Source organism: Cygnus atratus, chromosome 19 (genome assembly GCF_013377495.2).
Source record: "Cygnus atratus isolate AKBS03 ecotype Queensland, Australia chromosome 19, CAtr_DNAZoo_HiC_assembly, whole genome shotgun sequence".
Classification (NCBI taxonomy): domain Eukaryota; kingdom Metazoa; phylum Chordata; class Aves; order Anseriformes; family Anatidae; genus Cygnus; species Cygnus atratus.
Genome location: NC_066380.1, coordinates 11,141,089 through 11,163,089, shown reverse-complemented (window position 1 = coordinate 11,163,089; position 22,001 = coordinate 11,141,089). Strand labels below are relative to the sequence as shown.

The 22,001-nt window shown below is 61.0% G+C and overlaps 3 protein-coding genes across 6 annotated transcripts in view; 2 read left to right on the top strand and 1 right to left on the bottom strand.

Annotated features, from left to right (window-relative positions):
• The first annotated feature begins 6,676 nt into the window (after positions 1–6,676).
• RNF224 (ring finger protein 224) lies at positions 6,677–7,183 on the top strand. The gene has a single exon (XM_035564711.1). The coding sequence runs from the start codon at positions 6,677–6,679 to the stop codon at positions 7,181–7,183; it is 507 nt and encodes a 168-aa protein (XP_035420604.1).
• Positions 7,184–7,931: 748 nt separating this feature from the next.
• Positions 7,932–12,470, top strand: LRRC26 (leucine rich repeat containing 26). Its single transcript, XM_050714660.1, is given in 4 exon segments — positions 7,932–7,941; positions 10,673–10,770; positions 10,772–11,372; positions 12,211–12,470. Coding segments are annotated over 4 exon segments (969 nt in total).
• Positions 12,471–15,080: 2,610 nt separating this feature from the next.
• Positions 15,081–22,001, bottom strand: part of GRIN1 (glutamate ionotropic receptor NMDA type subunit 1) — a 33,169-nt gene continuing 26,248 nt past the window's right edge. For 2 of the 4 annotated variants that reach the window (XM_035564617.1, XM_035564618.1), the window contains 2 exons: positions 20,771–20,881; positions 15,081–15,149 (listed from right to left, as the gene is read on the bottom strand). In XM_035564617.1, the coding sequence (XP_035420510.1) occupies positions 15,081–15,149; positions 20,771–20,881 (180 nt within the window). Of the gene's footprint in view, positions 15,150–18,031; positions 18,236–20,770; positions 20,882–22,001 lie in introns of those variants that run through there. The other 2 variants (XM_035564616.1, XM_035564620.1) reach the window with 2 other exon arrangements.

The window sequence follows — 22,001 nt, the reverse complement described above, 5'->3', positions numbered from 1 at the left end:
CCTGCCCCTGCCCCGCCGCCCCCTCCCCGTCCCCGCGCCCCGCTGTGCCCCCCCGTCCCCTGCCCCAGTCTCCCCGCCCCGGTTCTTCCCCCCCCGCCCCGGTCCAGTCCCCTCACTCCCCCCCCCGCCTCCTGTCCTTCCCCCGCTCCCCTACCTCCGGTGCCCCCCTTCCTCCCAGGTTTGCTCCCCCCAGAAGCTCCTGCACCACCCACAGCCCCAGCACCCCGCCTGCCCCCGGCCCCTGCCCGGCTCTGCTGCCCTTGCTTGTAGGGCCACACGTACGGGTCGCTTGTTGGGTCCTATGGGGCTGCCAGGGAGGGGTGAGCACAGCTCAGCACCCTGCTCCCAAACTAGTGGGGCCACCCCATGGTCCCCCCATGCCTTAGCTTCATGGGGTCCATCTCTCGCAGGAGGTGGGGAGAGCGCTGCCAGCCAGCAGGGACGGGGACATGGATCGCGGTGTCACCCTGGAGAACCCCTACGCCAGCGTGAACATCCCGCGGTCCCAGTTCCAGCAGAGTTTCATCACTCACTACCTGAAGGAAGAGCCTGCTTCGCCCACCGTGATCGCCAACCCCGCCGTCGTGCCTGTGTACAGCACAGAGGAGCAGGCAGACCGCGCCGGCAGCTGCGACAACCAGACCATTTCCACGGGGAAGTCGCAGTCCCGGCCCTACAACCCCTATGCCAGCATGAAGATGCCCAATGGGGATTCACCTGACTCCTTCTACACCGTCACCCTGGACAAGCCACCCAAAGGCCACGAGGCTGGTGGGGGGAACTGCTGCCGCAAGTGCTGCCCCTGCTGCAGAAAGTGTTGCTGTGTCATCTCCTAAGGGGATGCGCGGGACATGCTGGGGGGGCGCCCAGCCCAGGCACCCCGGGGAGCTGCCCCATCACCTGCTCTGGCAGCTGGGAGGTGGCACCAGCTGGACTCACCTCTGGTTTTCACCCATGAGCTCTGCCACCAGCTACACCGATGATGGGTGCCTGCTGGCTCCTTGGAACCCAGAGTGGGGTGTGGGGGAGAAGGACGGGTCCCCCCCACCCCACGGAGGCCCAGGGACCCTGGGGATGACGTGTGCCGACACAGATGCCTCCGAGGAGTGCCTACGTTGGGACTGGAGCAGCCTGCAATCCTGCACACTGAGCTGGCCGGTCCACCCTTGCTGGGAAACCCGTGGAGAAGGGTCAGGGACACGTCCCCGGCTGGGACGGGGACCCCTCCCCTCCTCGAGCAGTGCCCCCATGCAGTGTCACGGGGCTGCTGCACGCCCTGCGCTGACCTCTGGGTGGGTGCCGCTCCTCCTCGCCACGCTGCCCGCCAGACGGAGGGAAGGAGCCAGGAAGGACAGACAGACAAAGCGTGTCAGGGTGCCAGGCAGCACTCCAGGGCAGCACCTGATGGTGTGGCGTTCGGGGGCCTGCTGTCAGGATGCCAGGACCACCCCCAGTCCCGTGCCTTCCCCACAGTCAGGGTGTGCAGGCCCCCCCGTGCCATGGCAGTGCCTGACGCCGATCCCCATCCTCGGCTTTCTGCAACCCCCAGGCACTGAGAAAAGCGAGCGTGGAGCCCGCTGGCCTCTTTGCAGCGAGCTGGGGTGGCTCTGGACTCGGTTTTGGGCTGGGGCTGGCACGGCGGGGGTGGAACAAGCCGGCCGTTGTGCTGGCATCCCCCGGCCGTCGCACTGCCAAGCGGCAGCTGCGTAAGCAACCGCGGCGGCTGCGGGAACGGCCTCGTCTGCAGGGGCTTGGAAAGAGCGCGGGTGTGAGCAGATGACTTCAGCGTACCACAAATAAAGTTACTGCCCTCTCCTGCCCTGCCAAGGTACGCCTCTTCCCTCTGGCCCGGGTTTTCCGGGATTCCTGAATTACTTCTTGCCTCTCCAGCAGGGCTGTGCATTGTGTTGTGCTGTGGGGGGCACGCGGCACTCTCTTCCCCAAAACTGGGCTTAACTCCTTCACTGCTGACTGCAGCAGCAGCAGGGGCCTCGAGCTGCCCATCTTGCTGCTGCCAGCCCCCTCCAGCATCCCCTCGCCCAGGCATTGCCAGTACGGCATGGTGCTGCCAGCCTGGGGACGCGGGCTGGGGCTTGGCCTGACGCTGCCAAGCTGGATGCTGTCCCTCCCGTCCTTTGGAAGGGGAGCGCCTGGCTTTGCGGGGGGCTGGGGAAGGGGTGGGCTCCTGGCTGGGGCAGGTGGGTGCTGGGGGGGCTTTGTGGCACTGCCCGGGCTGCCTGCGACCCCTGGGGATCCCACCGGCACTGGGAACCCACCAGCACCAGGAGCCCACCCACCCCTTGGGGTTTCCACCACCCCTTGGGGTTCCTGCAGCCCCTGAGACCTTCTGGGGCAGGGAGGCAGAGGCTTGGCAGGGGTGCAGGAGTTCGGCTCCTCCACCTGGCCCAGGTCCCGTGCTGGCGGCTGGTGGGGGGGGGCGGGTGTTTCCTCTGGCAGGGGGACGCTGGCAGGGACGCAGCCCCACGCAGCCTGTCCTGCACAAGGAGCTCTCTTGTCCGCCCTGCCTGGAGCGCTGTCAGTGCTGACACAGAGACAAGCTGATTCACCCTGTGTTTGCTTTTGTGGGCTCCCTGTCCCAGATGCCAGATGCCCTTCCCCACTTCAGAGCCCACCCTCAGCACGGGCTGGGCAGGGACGCGGTGGCAAGGCGGTGGCACATGGCCCTGGCTGCAACCGGTGCCCGTGGGTGTGACGTGGGGATGTGCTGGGCAGGGCACAGCACCCGCCGGCAGCACCCGGTGTCACCACCGCCCTTCGCTCCGCATAACCTTGGGATGGCAGCAAACAGCGCTCCTTGCCAGCCCCCGGGCAATGATTAAACCGGAGGCAGCGGCAAGGCTGGCGGGGAGCAGGGGGGACAGGGAGGGCACAGAGGGGGCAGACCCCAGCAGGGACACGCGGGGCTCTGGGCGATGCTCGTGCAGGGTCCCGCGGGCACTGCCCATGTCCGCAGGGTGCTGAGCTGTGTGCAGGGCGGTGCTGGGTGGCTGCTGTCTCCTGTGGGTGGGGTGTCGGTGGTGATGCACAGCGCTGGCTCATCGGGACCGGACCTTTGCACTCTCCTTATGGTGCCTCTCCCTGCCCTGCTGTACCAAAGGTTCTTGCAGGTCCCAGGGTTGTAGCCGAGCCCTGGGAACAGAAAAACACTTTTCCCACCCTCTTGTTGTTGCTGATTGCAGCTACGCCTTCCCCTACGTCCAGATTTGCCTGTTTCTGCAGGGCAGGTGGAGCCAAGCTGATTTCAGGCAGCAATGCTACTCGGTGTGCCCGTGCCACCCAAGGGCTTCCCCCACCCCAAGCTAGCCCTGCCTGCTGGTCCCATGTGTCCCAGTTTCACAGAATCACAGCACGGCTGAGGCTGGAGGCACCTCTGGGTCCCTCTGGTCCAAGCCCTGCCCCAGCAGGACCTCCCAGAGCAAGGTGCCCAGCACCATGTCCATGCAGCTTTGGAGACTCCACAACCTCTCTGGGCAGCCTGTGCCAGTGCCCCACCACCCGCACGGCACCAAAGGGCTGCCTGGTGCTCGTAGGGAGCCTCCTGTGCTCCAGGTTGTGCCCATTGCCTCTTGTCCTGGCACTGGGCACCACTGACGAGAGCGGCCTCCCTCCAAGCATTTCTAGGCACTGATGAGATCCCCCCGGAGCCTCCCCTTCCCCAGGCTGAGCAGTCCTAGCTCTCTTGGCCTCTCCTCACAGCAGAGGGGCTCCAGGCCTTTGCCTCTCTCTGTGGCCCTTTGGGGGACTCGCTCCGGGTCTCTCGTTCTGGGGAGTCCCGAGCGGGACCCAGCCCCCAGGGGTGGCCTCAGCAGTGCCGGAAGAGGGGAAGGATCACCTCCCCCCACCTGCTGGTATTATTTTCCCTAATGCAGCCCAGGGCACCATTCCCTACCTTCTTTGCCCCGAGGGAGGGCCGGTTGCTGCCTCACGGTCAGCTTGGTGCCCAGCAGGGCCCTTCTGGCCAGGCTGCTTCCAGCTGGGTGCCCCCAGCACATCCTGGTGCCGGGGCTGTTCCTCCCCGGGGGGAAGGACCCTGCACCTCTCTCCCTGGGGAACCTCAGGAGGTTCCTGTGCCAGGTCATTGGCTCCCTGCCCCTTCCTACCCTTCCTCACCAGGCAGTGCCATGGGTACCCTGGGTGTGCACAGAGCCAAGCCCACCCCCACATGTGTGTAGTGGTTTTGGGTCTAACTTTGTACGATCCAAATGATGCCTGTTGGGTTGCACACATTACTGCCTGGCCAGTGAGCTGGGCCATGATGGTGCTTTGGACAGGAGAGCGACTTGTCGCCGGCTCTGGGACATGCGGGACATCCAGAGGCATCCGGATGCGTGGACATCCCTGGACAAACAGGACTCGGATGGAACTCACAGTGCCATCTGTGTGCCCAGCCCTGCCCCAGCACGCATGGGGACAGATGCTGCCGGCCTGCAGGGTCCCCTGGGTACCTCGTGCCACCCCATGTCCTGCCCCAGGTCCCTGGCAGTGGGGTCCCACCTGCCGGGTGCTGCTGGGGACACCTGTGATGGAGCAAGTCGAGATAGCGAGCCCGAAGCTGCTGTGCTGCCAGCTCTGCTGCCGTGCACAGGGTCAGGGTTGAGCTTTTCTGCAGAGTCCCGGTGAGGCACTCGGTGTCCGGCCCCAAACCCCCGTCTCTTTCTGCCAAGAGCCCCAGCAGCGTGGGGACAGCGTGGGGACAGCGTGGGGACAGCGTGGGGACAGCGTGGCACCCTGCTCCTGCCTGCGCTGCTGCCTGCTGCCCTCTCCTGCTCGCAGGCAGAAGTGCTGAGTGCTCCGGCCCGGGCGTTTCTCCTCTAGGATCCTGGCTTCGTCCCCCCAGAGCCTCTTTCCCTACTCTGAGCACCCTTCCTGCTGGGGCTGTGGCATCGCTGCTGGCCCCAGGGTCGTGCAGGGGCTGGTGCTGCGGGGACTGCCCTGCCGCCGCCCCTGGGTCGTGCATCAGCACAGACCTTGCGGGTGTCACCGAGGGGTGCCGGGATCTCCCCAGCATTACCTGGTGATGAGCATTGTCCCCAGCAGAGCCGAGGACCCTGACACCAGATCCTGCAGCCCCAGGAGGAAGAGCAGGAACAGGGCATGGACATGGATTTGGTGGCTTTCTTGGAGAAGCTGAGCCGCAGTGTCACCCTGCTCCCTGTCAGCCTGCAGGCACCAAGCCCCTCCGAGCTGCTGCCACCAGCAAAGAGCTGTGCTGTGCTGTGCCGTGCTGCTTTCGCCCCCGTCCCCATGGTCAGCAAGGCACTGGAAGTCGAGGACAGCTTGGGTGCCCCGCTCCTTCCCCCACCTCTCCCAGCTCCAGCCCTCCTCACACCCCAGCTGGTTTTCCTCTCGCAGCTGTCACCCCCAAGGCACAGAACAGGGTCCCCGTCCCCCTGCACTGCCCCACGTGTGGGTGCTGCCCCCTCAGAGCCACGCAGCAGGCTGCAGCCTGGGTGCCCCCCTGGCAGCCCCAGCTCCCCCGAGCCTGGATCCTTGCCGTGTCCTCACCCGTGAGTCACAGCCGTCCCCACAGCCCGGGCCACCTGGGGATGTGCTGGTTGTGCATGTCCCAGGGAGTCTGTGGAGTGGTCAGGCTTCTGCTGGCCAACATCTGCCCAAATGTGGTGGCCGAGGACACGGAGGTCTCCGCCGCCGCTGCCTGGGCAGAGCCGATGTCCACACATGGTGACGCCCGACCTCGCAGGGACAGAGCCTTCTGCTAATGGGGCAGAGCGGGTGGCTAATGAACGCTCCCAGGGAGGGAGGCAGGGCTTCAACTTTGGAGGTCTTTGTTATCCAGGCACTTGTAACTCAATCTCCCAGGCTTGGCTTCCCAGCAGTGGATCCGATAGCATGCCTGCCCCTGAAAGGTGAGCCACTTCCCACCGCACAGCCACCTGCGGCCGCTGGGACCTGGCAGGGAGCTGCTTGGGACCCTGATGCTGCTCCCAGGACTGCCACAGCCCCTCGGGATGCTGCAGCCCCTCTGCCACCTCCCCTGAGGTCCTGGGGAGGACAGCACCCCAGGTAGGGATGGGGAACAGGGTTGGGGGGAGAAGTGGGTGCCCACACCAACCAAAATGCTCAAGGTCACCAGTGGGGAAGGTGTGGGGTCCTGGTGGCCCCTTGGAGAGGGTTGCAGACGTGCTGGAGGGTACCCTGAGATGATGCTGGTCCCCTCCCCACCAGCCTGCATGCCTGCCCCCTGCTGCTGACATCCACAGGCTGGTGCCCAAGGCTGGCACGAAGCAGGGCTATGGCATGGCCTGGCCCTCAGGTTGCTGCTCCCACCTTCTTCCCACCCCATGGTGCCCACTGGGCCAGAGCCCCCGCAGCCCTGGGCAGGCAGATGAGGTCTGGCCGCCCCCAGCCCCTGTGGGAGGGAGGGGGCATTCAGCAGAGCCATGGAGGGTGGCGCTGGGATAACGCATCCCCGTGGATGGGGTTCACCCCAGAGAGGCAGGGCTGGCCACGGGGCAGGCAGGGATGTTTGGCAGGAACCCTGATACCTCCAGCAACCCGCAAGTGCCCCCACTGCGTGGGACTGGTCCCCATCTCCCTTGAACTTTTTCTCCACGTGGAGGTGGCACCCCACACCCTGCTCCCTGCCCCAGCCGTGGGGCTGACATCTCCTCCCGCCCTCCCCTCCACTTGCAGCATGTCCCAGGCCGGTGGCAGCCCCCGGGCCGAGGACACGGGGCCACGCACCGAGGCGCACTCACGCACGCCGAGCCGGGGCAGCCAGAGGGTCGAGTGCATCATCTGCTACTCCTCCTACGACCTGTGCGGCCGGCTGCCGCGCCGGCTGTACTGCGGCCATACCTTCTGCCAGACCTGCCTCAAGCACCTGGACGCCGTCGCCAACGAGCAGCGCTGGATCCCCTGCCCGCAGTGCCGCCAAAATACGCCCACGCCACGCGGCGGCGTCACCATGCTCGACCTCGACCTGGCCACCTTCCTCGCCATCAAGGCTGACAAGGAGCAGCCCCGGGTGGCCGGACGGTCCCTGCCAGACACGGCCACCATGGGCTCGTGCAAGGAGCCGGCGGTCACGCAGCAGCCGTCGGGGCTGTGCCAAGACGCGGTGCCCCAGGACCCCTTCCCACGCTGCGGCTGCTGCCGGCCATGCATCTGCTGCGGGGTGACGGCGGATTTTGAGAGCTGAGTTGGGGGACATGGGGACAGCAGCATGCAGGCAGGCTTGGTGCGGCTCAGTGGAGCCAGGCACGGCATCCTGCATCGCACACTGAGCTCCCAGGGTCTTACGATTTGGGGACCCCATGCCATGCCCCAGGCCCATGTGTGGATGGTAGTGGTGGGGCTGTCCCCGTAGCCCAGGAAGGGATTCAGCTTTCTCGGGGTTTGCTCTCTATCCTGCTGGGATTTAGGGTGCAATAGGAGAGGATGAGGATATTTCCACCCTTCATCCTGACAACTCCAAAACCTGGTCCGACGGTCACGGGTGTCCCCTGGTGCCTGGCCCAGGGCTTGCTGGTGCCCGGCTTTTCTTGTGCATGCAGACGTGTGATGGGGACACCTTCACCAGGGCAGGGGGTGCAGGAGCCTGGCACAGTGCAGCGATGCAGAGATGCTCCGGGGAGTATCCAACACATCTATTAAACACCTGCTGTGCTGCTCCTGTTGGTTGTATTTGTTAGTCAGCCTCATGCTAGCCCAGGGCAAGCCCTGCCCCCAGAGCAGGGAGAAGTGACCTGCTTTGTCCAATTGTTTTTCTTTAAGTGTTTGCTCTACTTGCCGTTTGCATGAGAAAGTTGGGCTTTGTGGGGAAGGTGAATAGTTAAAACCGAGGATGACAGGGTCACTGGGGACCACAGCTCATGGCTCCAGCTCTTTGAATTGATCTGGCCTCCAGCTGTTTTGCTCCAGCACCGTATGGGGTTAGCAGAGGCAAAATGGGGAGAGGTGGGGGCAGGGGTGCACGAGGGTGATGTTAATACAGCTCTTGGGTTGGGAGGAGAGGGGTTGCAGAGGCCATCCTTCCTCAGAGTCCAGTTTCTGCATCCATTTCCCACACAATTCATGAGCTCTTACAGCATCCCCGTGCCAGGCACCGCGGTGATTTCACGCCCCCATGTCCTGGTGCTCAGCTGTCCCCTTGGCATGCACAGTGCCCACGCTGCGCACAGCACCCGTTCACGGTTCTGCCACTTGGTGTCACCTGCCATAAAAAAGTCAGAGCCCTGAGCTGTGCCCAGGCAGAGCAGGCTCCAGGGATGCCCCAGGGCAGAGGCAGGGGTGCCCAGGGGGCTGGCCGGAGCGTGGTGTGCGTTGGGGGCTCCTTCCTGCCATGGTGCTGGCACCTGCCAGCCTCGAATCTTTAATTACGTGGAAAAATGCAGTAACTTAAAATCCTCAAGGATGTGATAAAAGCTGTCCTGGAGTCCTAAGGTGCCTTCCCCTCCATCTTCCTGCTGCCCAGGGGTTCACCGTCCCTGTCGCAGGTTCAGGCATGGAGACCTCCTGCCCTGCCTGAGCAGAGGCTGTGCTGTGCTCCTGTGAGGGAAAACCCCTGGGAACAGGGACCCTGGGGGAACTGTGGTGGTGGGGATGGTGCTAGGGGCTGTGTGGGAGCTGAGCCCACCCCAGAGCAAGGTGTCGGGATTGCAAAGCCCTGGAGGCACCGAGTGTCCTGCTCCTGGAAGAGCTGCAGCCTCACCACGCTGGTGCTGGTGCCTCCAGGAGGAGATGGGTCCCATCCTGCCGGGATCCTTGGATCGCAGGCAGCTGCAGCACCCTGCAGGGCTCAGGCCAGGCATAAGAAAGTGCTCTCACCTGGCAAGAGATGCTTGCCCAGCTCCTCGGTTTGCAAATGCTCCACAGGGGGGCAGTGGGAAGAGCCTGGGAAGTGGCAGAGCTGGTGGCAAGGCTCTGTGCTCACCCCAGCACCTGGCTCCAGTTCTTTGGTGGTGGAAGGCAGCAAGGACCCACGGCTCCCCACCCCCAGCCCCAGCTCCTGGTCTCTGTGCCACCAGCCCTGCATCCCTTCAGCGCCAGGAGCAAGCTGGAGAGATGTGCTAGGAGCAGTCAGTGGCTGGGCTCTGGAGTTTTTCTGCCTCTGCATTTTGGGAATGGTCTCAGCATGCTGGCTGGGCACCCTGACTCCCTCCCCCTGCCCATGCCATGGGGATCGCTCTGGCAGCCCCCGCTAGGGCAGGGGATGCTCAGGGCCGGTGCTGGCCCTGGGGCTGTGCTGGGCTGTGGAGCCCAAAACCTCCTCCGGGGGAGGCATCGCCACAGGGAGAGGTGCGTGGGGACGGGGACCTGCAGGTGCTGTGTCCCTTGCCCAGAGAAGAGGGCAGTGACAGGGCCTCAAAGGGCCAAGCTGCTGGGGGTGCCAGGAGCCTGGTACCCTGCAGAGAACTTCGTGGGGTGAGAGAAGGGACAGTGGTGGGGACACTGGGTCTGCTGGGGTGCAGGACCCCCCCCCACCATGTGCCAGTGGGGTGTGCAGCAGGGTGGCAGTGAGAGAAGGGTGCTGGGATGCTTCACAGCCTCCTGGGCTCTCTGAGCACAAGATCTGTAAATGACCTTGTTTTTCACAGCATTTTGTTTTTTCCTTAGTGATTTTTGCACTTCAAAAACGACAGTGGACAAAGTACCTCTGAGTGCACTGGGACCCTGAAAATTTGTGTCCCCACACAGCCTGGGGTGCTGCGGGTGAGCTGGAGCTGTGCAGCCCTGTGGGGCTGGGCTGGACTGGAGGATTCCTCTGAATTATTTCCAGATGGGGATTAATGCAGCAAACTGAGTTTGCCGCAGGGTAGATAAACAAACCAAAGCTCCTCTGGAGGCTATTAATAAACCGGTCTGCCTGCTCCTGGGTCTGGGAACATCCGGGATCTGGCTGGGGGCACAGGCACGCGCTGCTTTGCTGCCTCTCAGCCTCTTTGCCATGGGGCACGCGTGCCCCAAGTCCCAAATGGCAAAGGAGCCACAAGAGCATCCCTGTTCCTCCACTGGGCAGGGTGGGATGAGGTCCTCTGGTCCCCTGGGGTCCCTGGAGCCCTGACAGGGATGGGGGTGCTGGGAGCTGGCACCTCCCCTCTGCAGCTCCTGCTGCGGGGCTTTCAAACAGGAGCAGGTGTAAACAGGGCGGAGGCAGACTTTGAGCCCTCCAGTGCCGGCACTGCCACGCCAAGGCCAGGGAGAGCAAGTTTTGGGTGGCAGCAGCCTGGCACAGTCACCTTCCTCATGCCTTCTCGGGTGGGGGTCACATCCCAACCCTTCTCACTTGTGGTCTCCTGCCAGGGGCAAACAGAGCCTGGCCAAGGGCTCCCCACCAAGGACCTCTGGGCAAGGCAGGGACAGCATTAGACCTGCCAACGGCATGACTGAAGCTTTGTCCCATCCCAGCCAGCTACGCGGCCCTGGGTCCTCTGTGCATGGCACGTTGCCCCGTGGGGAGGATGGAGGCCAGGAGGTGTTTGTTTTTTTCCACCTCCCCAGGCTGCGGTGCCCACAAGCAGTTAATTGCGGGCTGGACGGAGCTGGCTGCTTACCTGGCTGGAGCGGCGCCTGGCAGGGGGAGGGACGAGGGCACAGCCACACCTTGCCAGGGCAGGCATCACTGCAAAAATATTTCCTAAGAAAAGTGCAGCTCCACCCCGCACAGCACACGGTGGGGAATGCACAGAGCTACCGGGAGCCGTGCGCGTCCACCCGCTCACCGCACCCAAGGGTGCCGGGCAAGGACGAGCGGCTGGGCAAGGCGAGGGGCTCTGGGCACCCTGCCCCTGGGGGAGCCCTGATGCTGGGGGCCGGGGAACCCTCTCTGCGTGAGTGGGCAGCCATGGGCGTGTGGAGGGGCCCCAGCACCGTGCTGGCCCTCCTGCTCCTCCTGTGCCCGCTGCCCGCACCTGCGTGCCCCACCGCCTGCCGCTGCTGGGCAGGGGACGTGGACTGCCGCCAGCGCGCCCTGCATGAGGTGCCGCCGCGCCTGCCCACTAACGCCAGCACCCTCTGGCTCGGCTACAACTTCATCGCCGTGCTCAGGGCACGCGCCTTCCCCTCCCTGCCAGCGCTGCTGCGGCTCAGCCTGCCCCATAACCACCTGGGGATGATCCACAGGCAGGCGCTGGTGGGGCTCGGGGCGCTGCAGGAGCTGGATCTCAGCAACAACTACCTGGCCATGCTGAGCCCCGAGAGCTTCCTGCCCCTCGGCAGCCTGGCCACGCTCAACCTGGGCAACAACAGGCTGGAGGAGCTGGGGGCCGGGGTGCTGAGTGCCTTGCCCCAGCTCCAAGAGCTCTTCCTGCATGGGAACCCCTGGGTGTGCTCCTGCAGCATCCTGCCCCTCTGGCGCTGGCTTGGTCACAACAGGGACAAAGTGCCAGGTGAGTGCCCCGAGCCCCCACCTGCTCCATCCTTGCTCGTCATCCCCACCAGCTGCCAGGCCATGGGTCTGTGGGGATGGGGTCTCTGTGGGTGCAGCAAGGTTTCCCAGAAGCCAGCCCCACTTGGGTGGATTTGTCCCTGGGTTTGGTCCCTGGTGCCACCCTCCAGTGGCTGGTGGCTGGTCCCTGGTCACCAGCAGGGATTTCCTGCAGAGGCAGACTGGGTAATGGCACCCAGCGCTGTCCCCGGCAGTGGCACCAGTCCTGCCACAGGGAGGGTGAGGGGTGATGGGCAACGGGCACCTGTGGGGTGGGCATCACCCCTGACTTGGCCAGGACTCAGTTCCTCCAGCTCCTTCCCCAGTGCCATCAGGAGAATGGGTCTGATCCTGCATTTCTTCCTCTGTGAGCCTTGGCGAGAAGCAGCTCTGCCAGCGGGGTCTCTCCCTCTGCTGCCACCCACTCCCATGCCTCTTGCCTGCACTGGGGGGGGGGCTTTCTGTGGCATCTCCAGGCTGGCTGCTCACTGCTGCCCATGCCTGTCCCCAGGGAGCCAGCCCCACCGCCTTGCCTGCCCCTTCCTGTGCTGCCCCATCGTGTCCTGCCCAGCACTGCGCCCACCTCCCTGTCCCATCCCACTCCCCAAGGCGGAGGACATAGGCAAGTGCTGGACCCTCACTGTGCCCTTTGTGCCCTGCCCTGGGCTATCTTGGCCAGCATGGCCCCACAGTCCCTGTCCTCCTGCCCTGACCCCTCTGTCCCACACAGACCTGCTGTCCCTCCTGTCCCTGGCACCCAGCTGCCCCCTGTGTCCACCACCACCGCTTTTCTCTTCCAGAGGAGAGTTCGCTCCAGTGCGTGTTCCCGGAGCAGCTGGACACGTATCCGATCATGGCCTTCAGGAACGAGTCCTTCTGGCCGTGCCAGAAGACCCCACTGTCTGCCCAGCACTACGCCACCTTCCTGCTCCTCGGGCTGTCCTCCTTCCTGGCCAGCATCATCTTCTGCACCCTGATGGGCTGCGTCGTGGTCATTTACCAGCACCTGCGCAAGGAACCCCGCTTCTGTAGGAGACCCCTCCTCTGCAGGGGGCACTGAGCAGGACCACCAGCCCTGGGCAGTGCCTGCACCCAGCTGTTGTGAAGGTTTCCCTGTGGAGCAGTGAGTGGATGCTCTGCTCCTGCAGAGTGCTCCTGCTCCTCCCTGGGGCCCTGAGGAATCCCCGAGCTCTGCCCCACCGCCTCCAGCTCGGCCCCGCTGCAGCACTGCTCCCTGTCTTGGGAAGCTCCCTCAGGCCGCCCCCAGACCTGCACAGCCCCTTCCCAGGGGGGCTGCTGACCCTTTTCCTCTGGCTCACCCCCTCCTGCCCCTTTGCTCCCCAGGGCTCTTGTGTGCATTTCAGGGTGCACCGTTTACCTCCTCGTGCCTTTTAGTGAACCCCATGAGTCTCTGGGTGCCTTCTGGTGCCCCAAAGCATCTCCGTGCCTTTTCTGTGTCTCCAGAAGGCCTTTTGTTGTGTCCCAAAGCTCTCCATAGGCCTGTTCGTGCACTTGAGGATCTCTGGGTGCTTTGAGGGAACTCCAGAGCTTCCATGCAGCAAAGGAAAGTACAAGCTGGGGTGAAAGGGTCAACCCCTAAGGAGGAGAAACAGTCCCTTCTGGCACGAGTTCCTACCTACCACAAGGCAATAAGAGCCATAATGAGATGGCCATGGGTGTCAACCTCCCCCTGTTAGCTCCTGTGGCATAGAAATGATCTCCCGCCTGTGCAAGAGCTGTGGCACAGGCCAGGGATGTGGTCAATGTGTCCGTTGGCAAGCTCTCAGTGGAGGTTAAATAAATCCTGCAGAGAATAAATCAAATGTCACCTCTGTTGTGACTTGCTCTCATCTTTTTTCCAAGACAGAGAACAGCCCAGTGTGCATGTGGGCCTACTCAAGAAGGCCTGGGCTTCCCATGTGGAGCCAGGGCCTTGCCTGTCATCCTCCATCATCCCCTGAGCCCTGCTGCCCCTGCTTGCTCCTCCCAGGGGGACAGTTGTCCTGCCCGAGGGCTCAAAGCTGAAGAAGCCATCGTGGCCACAGACTGGGCATCACAAAGGAAAAGCCTTGGAGGGGATGGGGATGGGCACTGGGGGTGCTGCTGTGCCCATCACTCTGCTCGTCCACACACGGAGCACTTGGGAGCAGGGGGGGGTGGGGTCCTGCAGGAGCCGGTGTCACAGCGAGGAGATGGCTGCTGCCACCAAGCAGGAGTGGCCAGGGAAACATCCTCAGCAGCCTCACCCCAGTTTTCCTCTGGATAGAGGGTGCGAACCAGCCTCCAAGGGGCCGGCATTTGGGTGGTTTCAGCCCAAGTCTGGCCCCATGCTGGCCAGCCCCGAATAGCAATGTCCGGTTCCTCCCAGTCCTCCCTGCAGCCCTATCCCCCGCCCTATCCCCCCCCACTCCTTCCCTCCCCCTTTTCTGCTCATGTGCCCCGCAGCAGCGCTGGGTGAGGCCCTGATTCAACGCAGGGCTCCCAGCCAGCTCCGCCGGCAGGCAGAGACAGACAGAGGCAATAAAACCAGCCCGTGATCCAGTCTAGACTTTACTGAGCTCTTGCAAAAACTTGGTATTAATGTTACACTGACGTATAAAGTCGAATGGGCTCGATTTCTCAGCTGGAGCAAGATGAACTTGATGGAACCACTGCAGCCAGTGGGACGATGCTCTCAGACCCCAGCTGCCCTCCGAAAATCCTGCTGGCCCCGTCTGCCCCCTCTGCTTGGCTGGGGCACGGAGAAGGCGGTTCTTGACGCTGGGGCTTGGTACCAAATTGCAGGCGGGATTTCTGCTCCCCAGCTCTGGGGTGTCCACAGCCGCTCGCGGTGCCTGCCTGGAGGGAGCTTGGGGGGCTGGCACGCGGGCACGGTGCCCACGGGAGGAGGGCTCCAGGCAGTCTTGTTTGGTCGCCTCCTCCTGAGCCAGGACCTGTTTTGCCGTGTCTCCTGGCCAGGATGGCTGCAGTGTGGGAGCTACGTGCTGGCCGTGGCCAGGCCTTGGGGACGGCTGGTGTGCAGAGATATGGGGAGCCAGGATCTTGTCTGACAGCGTGCTGTAAGCTCCAGAGCACCACGTTCAGTTGTACCATAGGCTGATGGAGGGGAGGACCGGGGGGCTCATCCCTTGGCCAAGAGCAGAGCGCACGTCTTCCAGCCCTGCTGTGGTGGTGGTGGAGCATGGCACGGCAGAAGCACGTCCCTGGGCTGCCGAACTACACAGGCTGCTCCACCAGCACAGCTCCGGGTGCTCCGAGAGCCACACACATGCGGAGAACACGGAGCCTGCAAGGTGAAGCACAGGTTTGCAGTCTGGCACCAGCTCTTCCCTGCTACTGTGGGAGAGCAGACACCACGTGCCTTCGAAGTCCTTTCCCCTTGCACGTAGCTGGCCAGTGGCAATACTGATCAACAACAGCACTGGTTGGAAGCGATTATCTCTGTACAGTGAAGTCCAAACCCTGTCCTGGTTCCACCGTGCGTTTTGGGGCGTGAGTATGGCAGCAGGCCTAGGGAGGGAGGGAGATATACAATGAAGTCACTGTGTATGGATGAAGGATGCTTTCCTCCCGTCTCACCCAGAAGAACCCATCAGTGTCCCTTGACAGGCAGTCCTGGCTGTGCCTTCCCGCTGTGTCGGGCAAGGGCTGATGGCCCCCGGGGAGCAGGTCACACCACAGTGCTGACGGAGGGGTCGGAGAGGTTGAGCTGGCCAGTGATGTCGGTGGGATGGTATTGCTGTAACACACAAATACACAGACAAGGAGAGAGAAGTGTTAGGCCGTCACGGCACTCGCCCCCGCGCCTCCTTGCACCCCCTGTGTCCCTACGGGATGTCTCTGGGGCGGATGCAATGGCCCCAGACCTGCTGCTGGCCGAGGCCCCATGCCCAGTGTGGGCTCGTGCAGAGGTCCTTGCAGACGCTCTCCAAGCACCCTGCGGCCTATGGGAAGGACACCCAGGAGCAGGGTGCAGCGCACGGCGGCCGTGTCGCCTGCGGAGCCATCCTGTCCCTACATGGGGACAGCTACAGGAGAAAGCTGTGACCCCCCCAGCCCAACCCACAGCCACACCTGTGGTTGGAGGGTCTGGCTGGTGCCAGCTCAAGCTGTGCTTTGAGGCCAGGGTGTTGCACCTCCTTGCTCGAGTGTCCCTGCTCTCACTATCCTTCTGTGCAGGTGAGGAGCCGTGCCGTGCGGGTGATTTGTGACTAGCTGTAGCATCACTTGCTAATGTGAGAATGCAGCCTGTGCTGGAGACGTGGCCTGGATCTGGGGTTCTGCGCTCCTCGCAGTGGGGGCCCGGCCAACACCCCCGGGAAAGACCTCCCCAGCAGCGGTCCCACCAGCAAGCAAGCAGGGAGAGCAGAAAAACCCCTCAACCAGCCAGAGAAAAAAAAAAGAAAAAAAAAAAAGAAAAAAAAGAAAATAGAAAAAAAAGCAAAAAAAAAAAAAGCCCTTCCTCCTCAGGCAGGGGCTTATAGCTGGGCAGTTATTTCCTCCCTACCTCCTTCCAAATGTCCTTCCTCTCCCTCTCCTAGCTCCAAGCCCTAAATGGGTGACACCAATGCATCTGCCACCACTTTGGGAACCTAACTTGGGCAGAAGGACTTGGTAGGTCTCCTGCTGCTGCATGGACCCTCTCCTCTGTATTGGCTTGGCCGTGCACCTAGGAGGGCTGCTGGTTTGCTGGGTTTCCAGGGACTCCTTGGTTTTTAGAAGGATTTCACAGGATTTAACCCATCCTCTGCTTCCTGGTGGCAAATGTGGCTCTCGCACTGCTGCTGGTGGCTCTAGCACTGTGGCTACCCTGTGTGGCCCTACAGCCTGTGCAGGGAGGTCTGGTGGCCCCCCAAGCATGGTGTGCGCTCCTTGGGGTTCACCTGCGTGGTTTTTTGCTTCACAATGACTCCAGCACCTTGACAGGGAGCTGCTGGGGCAGGGGCTGGAGCCTGCACAGTCCCATCCCTGCAGTGCGTGTGGTGGGGACGCTGCCACTGAAGGAACACCACTTGGGAACGCTCATTTGTGTAGGGGACCAACTACTATCAAAATGGAGCCTATATGAAATTCCTCATTGCTTCGCTGAGTGGCAGCACCTTGGCCATCTCCTGGTGGTTTTGCTCAGACAAATTGCTCTGTCACCCTGGGGAGCTTTTTCTGACATTTTGCTGGTCCACTAAAAGCATGCCTCTTCCTACAGGGGTGCAGCCGCCCCTCTTTGCCAAAATCTCGGCTGTCACAGCAAAGCTCATGGGATGGGGCTGGAGCCCTGTGGGGAGGGGAGGACTTGGAGAGGGGAGAGGCTGGGCGGGTACCCAGAGGAGATGGTGCCAGCCGCTGCTGAAGGACGAGCTCCAGAGAAAAAAGGGAAAAAAAAAAAAAACGTAACAAAAAAAACCCACATACAGGCAGAAGAAAAGGTCCTTTGTTAAATACCCTGTGCTACCGGCCTGACGCAACCAGGAAAAAAGCCGTGTGTGGGTGTGGGTGCGTGTGTCTTGGTGCACGTGGCCGTGGGGCGGCATGGGGGGTCTGGCAGGGGGGCCGGGGTGCTCTGGCCTCTCTGCACAGCTCCGGGAGTCCCTGACACCACCAAGTGATCTGGGGGTCCTGGCCAGGAAAATCGCAATACAAGAGCATGGCTTTGGGTTTGAAAGCATATCTCCTCCAATCACAGTTATCACAGGGTAACATTCGCGTTTACTTTTTTTTTTTGTGTAGAGTTCATGCATGCAGCTTTTAATATTAAAAAAAAGAAAAAAAAAAAAGAAAAAAAAACAAGAAAATTGTCATATCAAAACTATGTTAAAGTAGAACTAAAGCTAGAAGCACATATCATTAATTTAGGGTAAATGATGTTACAGGGATGGTGCAATTATCCCCAAACCAAACATTATAAAGCCAAGAAATTAATCAATATTAACCGTAGAAGAGACTCAAACATGTTAAGGTATGGAAGTGAAGTGAAGGCACCAAAAACTTTAAATGACACCAGGAAGAAAATATAGACAAGAACTTAATATGTCTTTAAAAATGACTTCAACCTAATCTGGGCTCGTATGGTAGTCCCTGGCTGGTGGAAGATTTTCTGGAAGAATTTTGGGTTTCTTTTTTTTTTTTTTTTTTTTTTCAGTTAAGTATTAGGATTCCAGCTAAATGCAATCTTGCTGTAGAAAATGTCAACTTTCCTTTAAAAAAAAATATAGTTGTCTTTGGCCTACATTTGTTCGTTTGGGGCCAAAAACTAGGTTCTTTTTCAGCCAAAAAGCACTTGATTTTGGAATGGCTGATCTTTCACTGAAAAGGTGACCTTTTCCATGAACCCCCTCGATTCTCGACCAGCTCTGGCATCATCCCCACGCTGGCGGGGCCCTCGCTTGGCGGTGACGTGGGACGTGTGTCGTGCTGTGTCTGGGGGCCCGCGGGCTGGCAGTGGGGCTGCGGGGGCTGATGACGTCTGCAGTGGGGGCTAAGTGATCTGTGCGTCTCGTTACGTGTCTGTACGAAATGTGCCGGCTCGGAAGGTGTCTGTGTGGTTTATGCGTCTCACATGGCTTCTGTGGGGTTGCAGTAGCGTGGGTGGCTGCGATGGATGGCAGTACGTCAGCTCTGCGAGTGCTATTCGAGTTGCAGGAGCTGCCTATGGGGAACACATGCATCTCCTCCTGGGGCGGTGGGGATGATGTGCCGCGGAGAGGCTGTGCAGCTCGGGTGATGGTGGGCGCTAGGACGTTCAGAGTGGGGTGGCAGCTTCCCAGGGCTGTCTTGGCTCCATGGTGCCAGCCTGTCTCTCTGGCACTCCTGAGGGACCATTCTGCAGGGCTGCAGAGCAGAATCCATTTTTAAAACTCCCGACAACGAAAAGGGAAGAAGCAAGGCCACCAGGTTTGCATCTTTTGCTTGCTAGCCAGGAGAGCCCATGGGGCCGGGGTCAGCCTGGCCTTCCAGCCCCATGGGCTCTCAAGCCTTGCCCAATGGAGACCTGGTGTGGGCCCGCGGCTCTGCCAAGCATCACAAAACAGAGCACCTCACTGCTTTCTCGCCTTTACAAGGACCCCAGGCAACATGTCCCCGCATGCTATGTACTCATGGGGCCTTCCACAGCAGGAGGGCACTGGGGTCTCTGAGCCAGGGCTGCTGCATTGAAGCTGGGGGCACCAAAAGGCAGGCTGTGACGTGAACTGGTAACAGCACCCTCCCGCTGGTTGCTCACCCCATGGAGCAACCAGCGGGCCTGCCCGACATCGCCACAAAGCTTGCTCCGCTGTGGGCCTCCTGCAATAGCCAGGTCTTGGACCTGCTAGCCTCAGTCTTGGCCCAGTTGGCTTGGATCTTGGTCCTGCTGGCCTGTTCTTGGCCCAACTAGCCTGTTCCCCCTTCAGAACACATGCTGGGGCCCAGCCATGTCACCCCATAGCCTGCAGAAGACTGCGACGGGCTCCTAGACAGTGGGGCATCATTGCCCATAGCTGCCCCACAGCTGCAGCTGCTGCCAGAGAGGGGGTGACATCTTCTGGAGCCTCTTGTGTAGATGGTCCCTGGACCTGGCCAGCTCCTAGCCCTGGGTGGTGGGGTGGCATGAGGCCGTGGATACCGCACCATGAAGCAGGATCAGACCCAGGATGCATCCCTGGGGAGGGAGCAGGGTGTTGGAGGTGGTACTGGGGTGCCCCATTGCTCCTGGGGGAGCGGGCAGGCACCCAGGAGAGGGCATGGCCACAGCCATAGGGTCCCCTCTCCTGGCATTGCTCACATGCCTGTGGTGGGCATGTGTCTCCTCTGGTGCCCACTTTGCTGTGATGCTCCTACTCTCCCAGGCCAGCTCCCCTCGGTTTGCTAAACCTTGGAGACAAAACATGGGGTCTACCCCAGCCAGGCTGAGGGTTCCCCTGACAGCTCTCCCTGCAGGTTTTTCTCCCCACCAGTCCCTCCTCCTCATGGTTCTTCTCATGCCCCACCTTCTCCTCGCCACACCACCCACCCCACCACTCCTCCTCTCCCCTGGTCGGGGTCTGGCCATGCAGACCCTCCTCCGAGCCTCCCCCAAGCTCAGGGGTCTGGTCCCTGGGGCAGCGGGGTGGGGGCACCTGAGATGTTGGGGCACCACCAGGACAAGGTGGTTCAGGGGGCAGTGCGGGAGGTGACAGGGATGCTTGTCCTCCCCAGTGGGCACAGGGACAAGCGAGGAGAACGTGGGACACCCCATGACAGCCGGGGGAGCGCTTTGTGCGAGACGGCGGCAGCCGGGCCCGGTGGAGGGCTCAGCTGTCCCCGGGGCCACGTCCCAGGGGTGCCGGGGACAGAGCCTGCCCTGGTGCCAAATGCATCGCCTCCACGCAGCGCTGTGGCCGGAGACCCCCTGCGACGTCGCACACCACTCCCCCCCGCGAGCCTGCAGCCAGGGACGGGCCACCCCGCCGCGTCCCCCCCGTCCCCGCCGTGCATCGTGCCTGTGGCGGGGAGCCCACTGCGAGAGGTTCGGGCAGCGCAGCGCCCGCGTCCACACGAGACAACAGAGTAGCCACAGTGCAGAGTGTCGTACGACAGACGGCAACATGCAGAGGGACACCGGCTCAGTCCGACAGACCAACAGCCCACCCTGACGCTGGCGTGTCCGAAGCTCCAGCACGAGCAGACACGTTTGCACATGGGGAAACGGCTGGCTTTAGAGGCAGCTATTTGGAAACGTTCTCTGGTTACATGCGAGCAGCGATACTGCGAGGTGGAAAGCCCAGGTTTGAACCAGGCTGGGTCTTTAACAACCTCCTCTTTCAAGCCGTGGTGCCTCTTTTCTAGAGAGGCTTCGCTGCTGCTGATAACCAGAGAGAGCTGTCCCTCCTGTGCCGAGGGCTACGTCCCGAATGCTAAGTCACAAACAAAAATCACATGTAGAGAATGTGACACGTATGGCTCTCGGTGAGGTGACACAGTGCCCAAATTAAATTGGGGTGATTGTTTTTAGGCATACAATGACAAACAGGTACAGGAACACTCAGGAACAGAAAAAGAAAATAAAAATGTCATCGGTTTCAAGAGGTCAGCACCGGTACGGTGAGCAAAGCACAGAGAGGAACATCAGAAATCATCCAGGCAAAAAGAAAACGGAAACAAAACAAAAACTCGGTTGCATCTCCCAACTCATCACAGGACTCCAAAGCACCTCCTGCCTGCCCTCCAGGATCCCAGCATCCTTTCAGGAACACGGGATGACTGACTGACTGACTGACTGACTGGTGACGAACATGAGCTATGCATGTACACTGGCAGCTTCGGGATGGGTGTGTGGCAGTCGATGGGATGGCAGAAGAGAGAAAGAGAGAGAAAGAGAGAGGGCAGAATTGTTCTTCTTCCTCTTACCGTATCCTTGGAGGACCTACGTCTCTTGAAGCTGGAGGCCAGGGTGGAGGTGATGGACCTAAAAGTGGCTTTCTTTTTAGGGTCAGGTTCTGCTCTACCACTTTTTCTATCCTAAAATGAATATGTATAAGCGATTAGATCTCTAGTGTGCTGTTGGAAACGCTAAATCTACTTGAATACTGCCCCATGTCATGTCCTTCATTTGGGTGAGAAAGCTACTGGAGATGTCACTCCCAGTCCTCCAAGGGCCTCTGTGACCCGCAGGCACAGCGCGGCCACCACACTGCTACGGCTACGGGGCCGGCCTCGCGTCGGGAGCGCTGGAACCCCTCTGGGGAGCAGCCCTGTGTCTCCTGGGTGTCTGCCGGCAGCCTGCAGCGCTGACCTTGCTTCCTCGGGAGCACCTGCGGGTGCTCTGCCTGGCCCTGCCCCTTGCTTCCACCGCCAGCCTGCCTAGACCGAGAGGTGAGATGCTGCACCTACCACTAAAAAAAAATTGCTCAGGGCCTTTTCTGAGGCTGAATCCTAGTGCCACAAGAGAGAGAGAGGACTGCATTGAAAGAGAAGTCATTGTATGAATATTCCGTAAAAAAGGTATTCCAAAATTTAAATGATGCGTTTGTGCAAAGCCGAACGTGGTTGTTGGTGTTTGTGGTGTTGTGTTGTTTGTTGTTGTTTTTTTTTTTCCAAAGTAAAACCGTTTTTTTTTTTTTTTTTTTTTAAAAAAAAGGAAACTGGAAGAAAAAGAAAAGAAAACAAAACAAAACGAAACGAAAAGAAAAGGAAAAGAAAGGGAGGAAGCAAAGCGTTAGCGCTATGATGTCATCAGGGTCGGGATGAACTCAAAGAGAAACAGAACTGAAAAATGTAGCCATTGGTGTTAGCGAGTCGGACCTGGTTGGCGCAGGCTGGGAGCACCAGCCGCCACGGTGCGGGGGCAGCGAGCCGTGGGGACCGGCCGCGCTCGGCGGCGGGCGCTGACAACGATTCCTCCCCAATTGCTTTCGTGCCAATGAGTGTGACCTTGCCGACGGGGGACGGAGTGACCAGGTCTGGCTCTGCTACCGCACGGGGGTAACCAAAATGTATCCCGCTGGTGCGTAGAGCATGCTCGGGGATACATTTGCTCCTCCTTCTCAGTTCTCTCTTTTGCGGACATGCACAAACGGAAAGGAAAGCAAGATGAATGGAATGAAATGTCTTTTTCTTCCATGGCATCTCAGGAAATAGC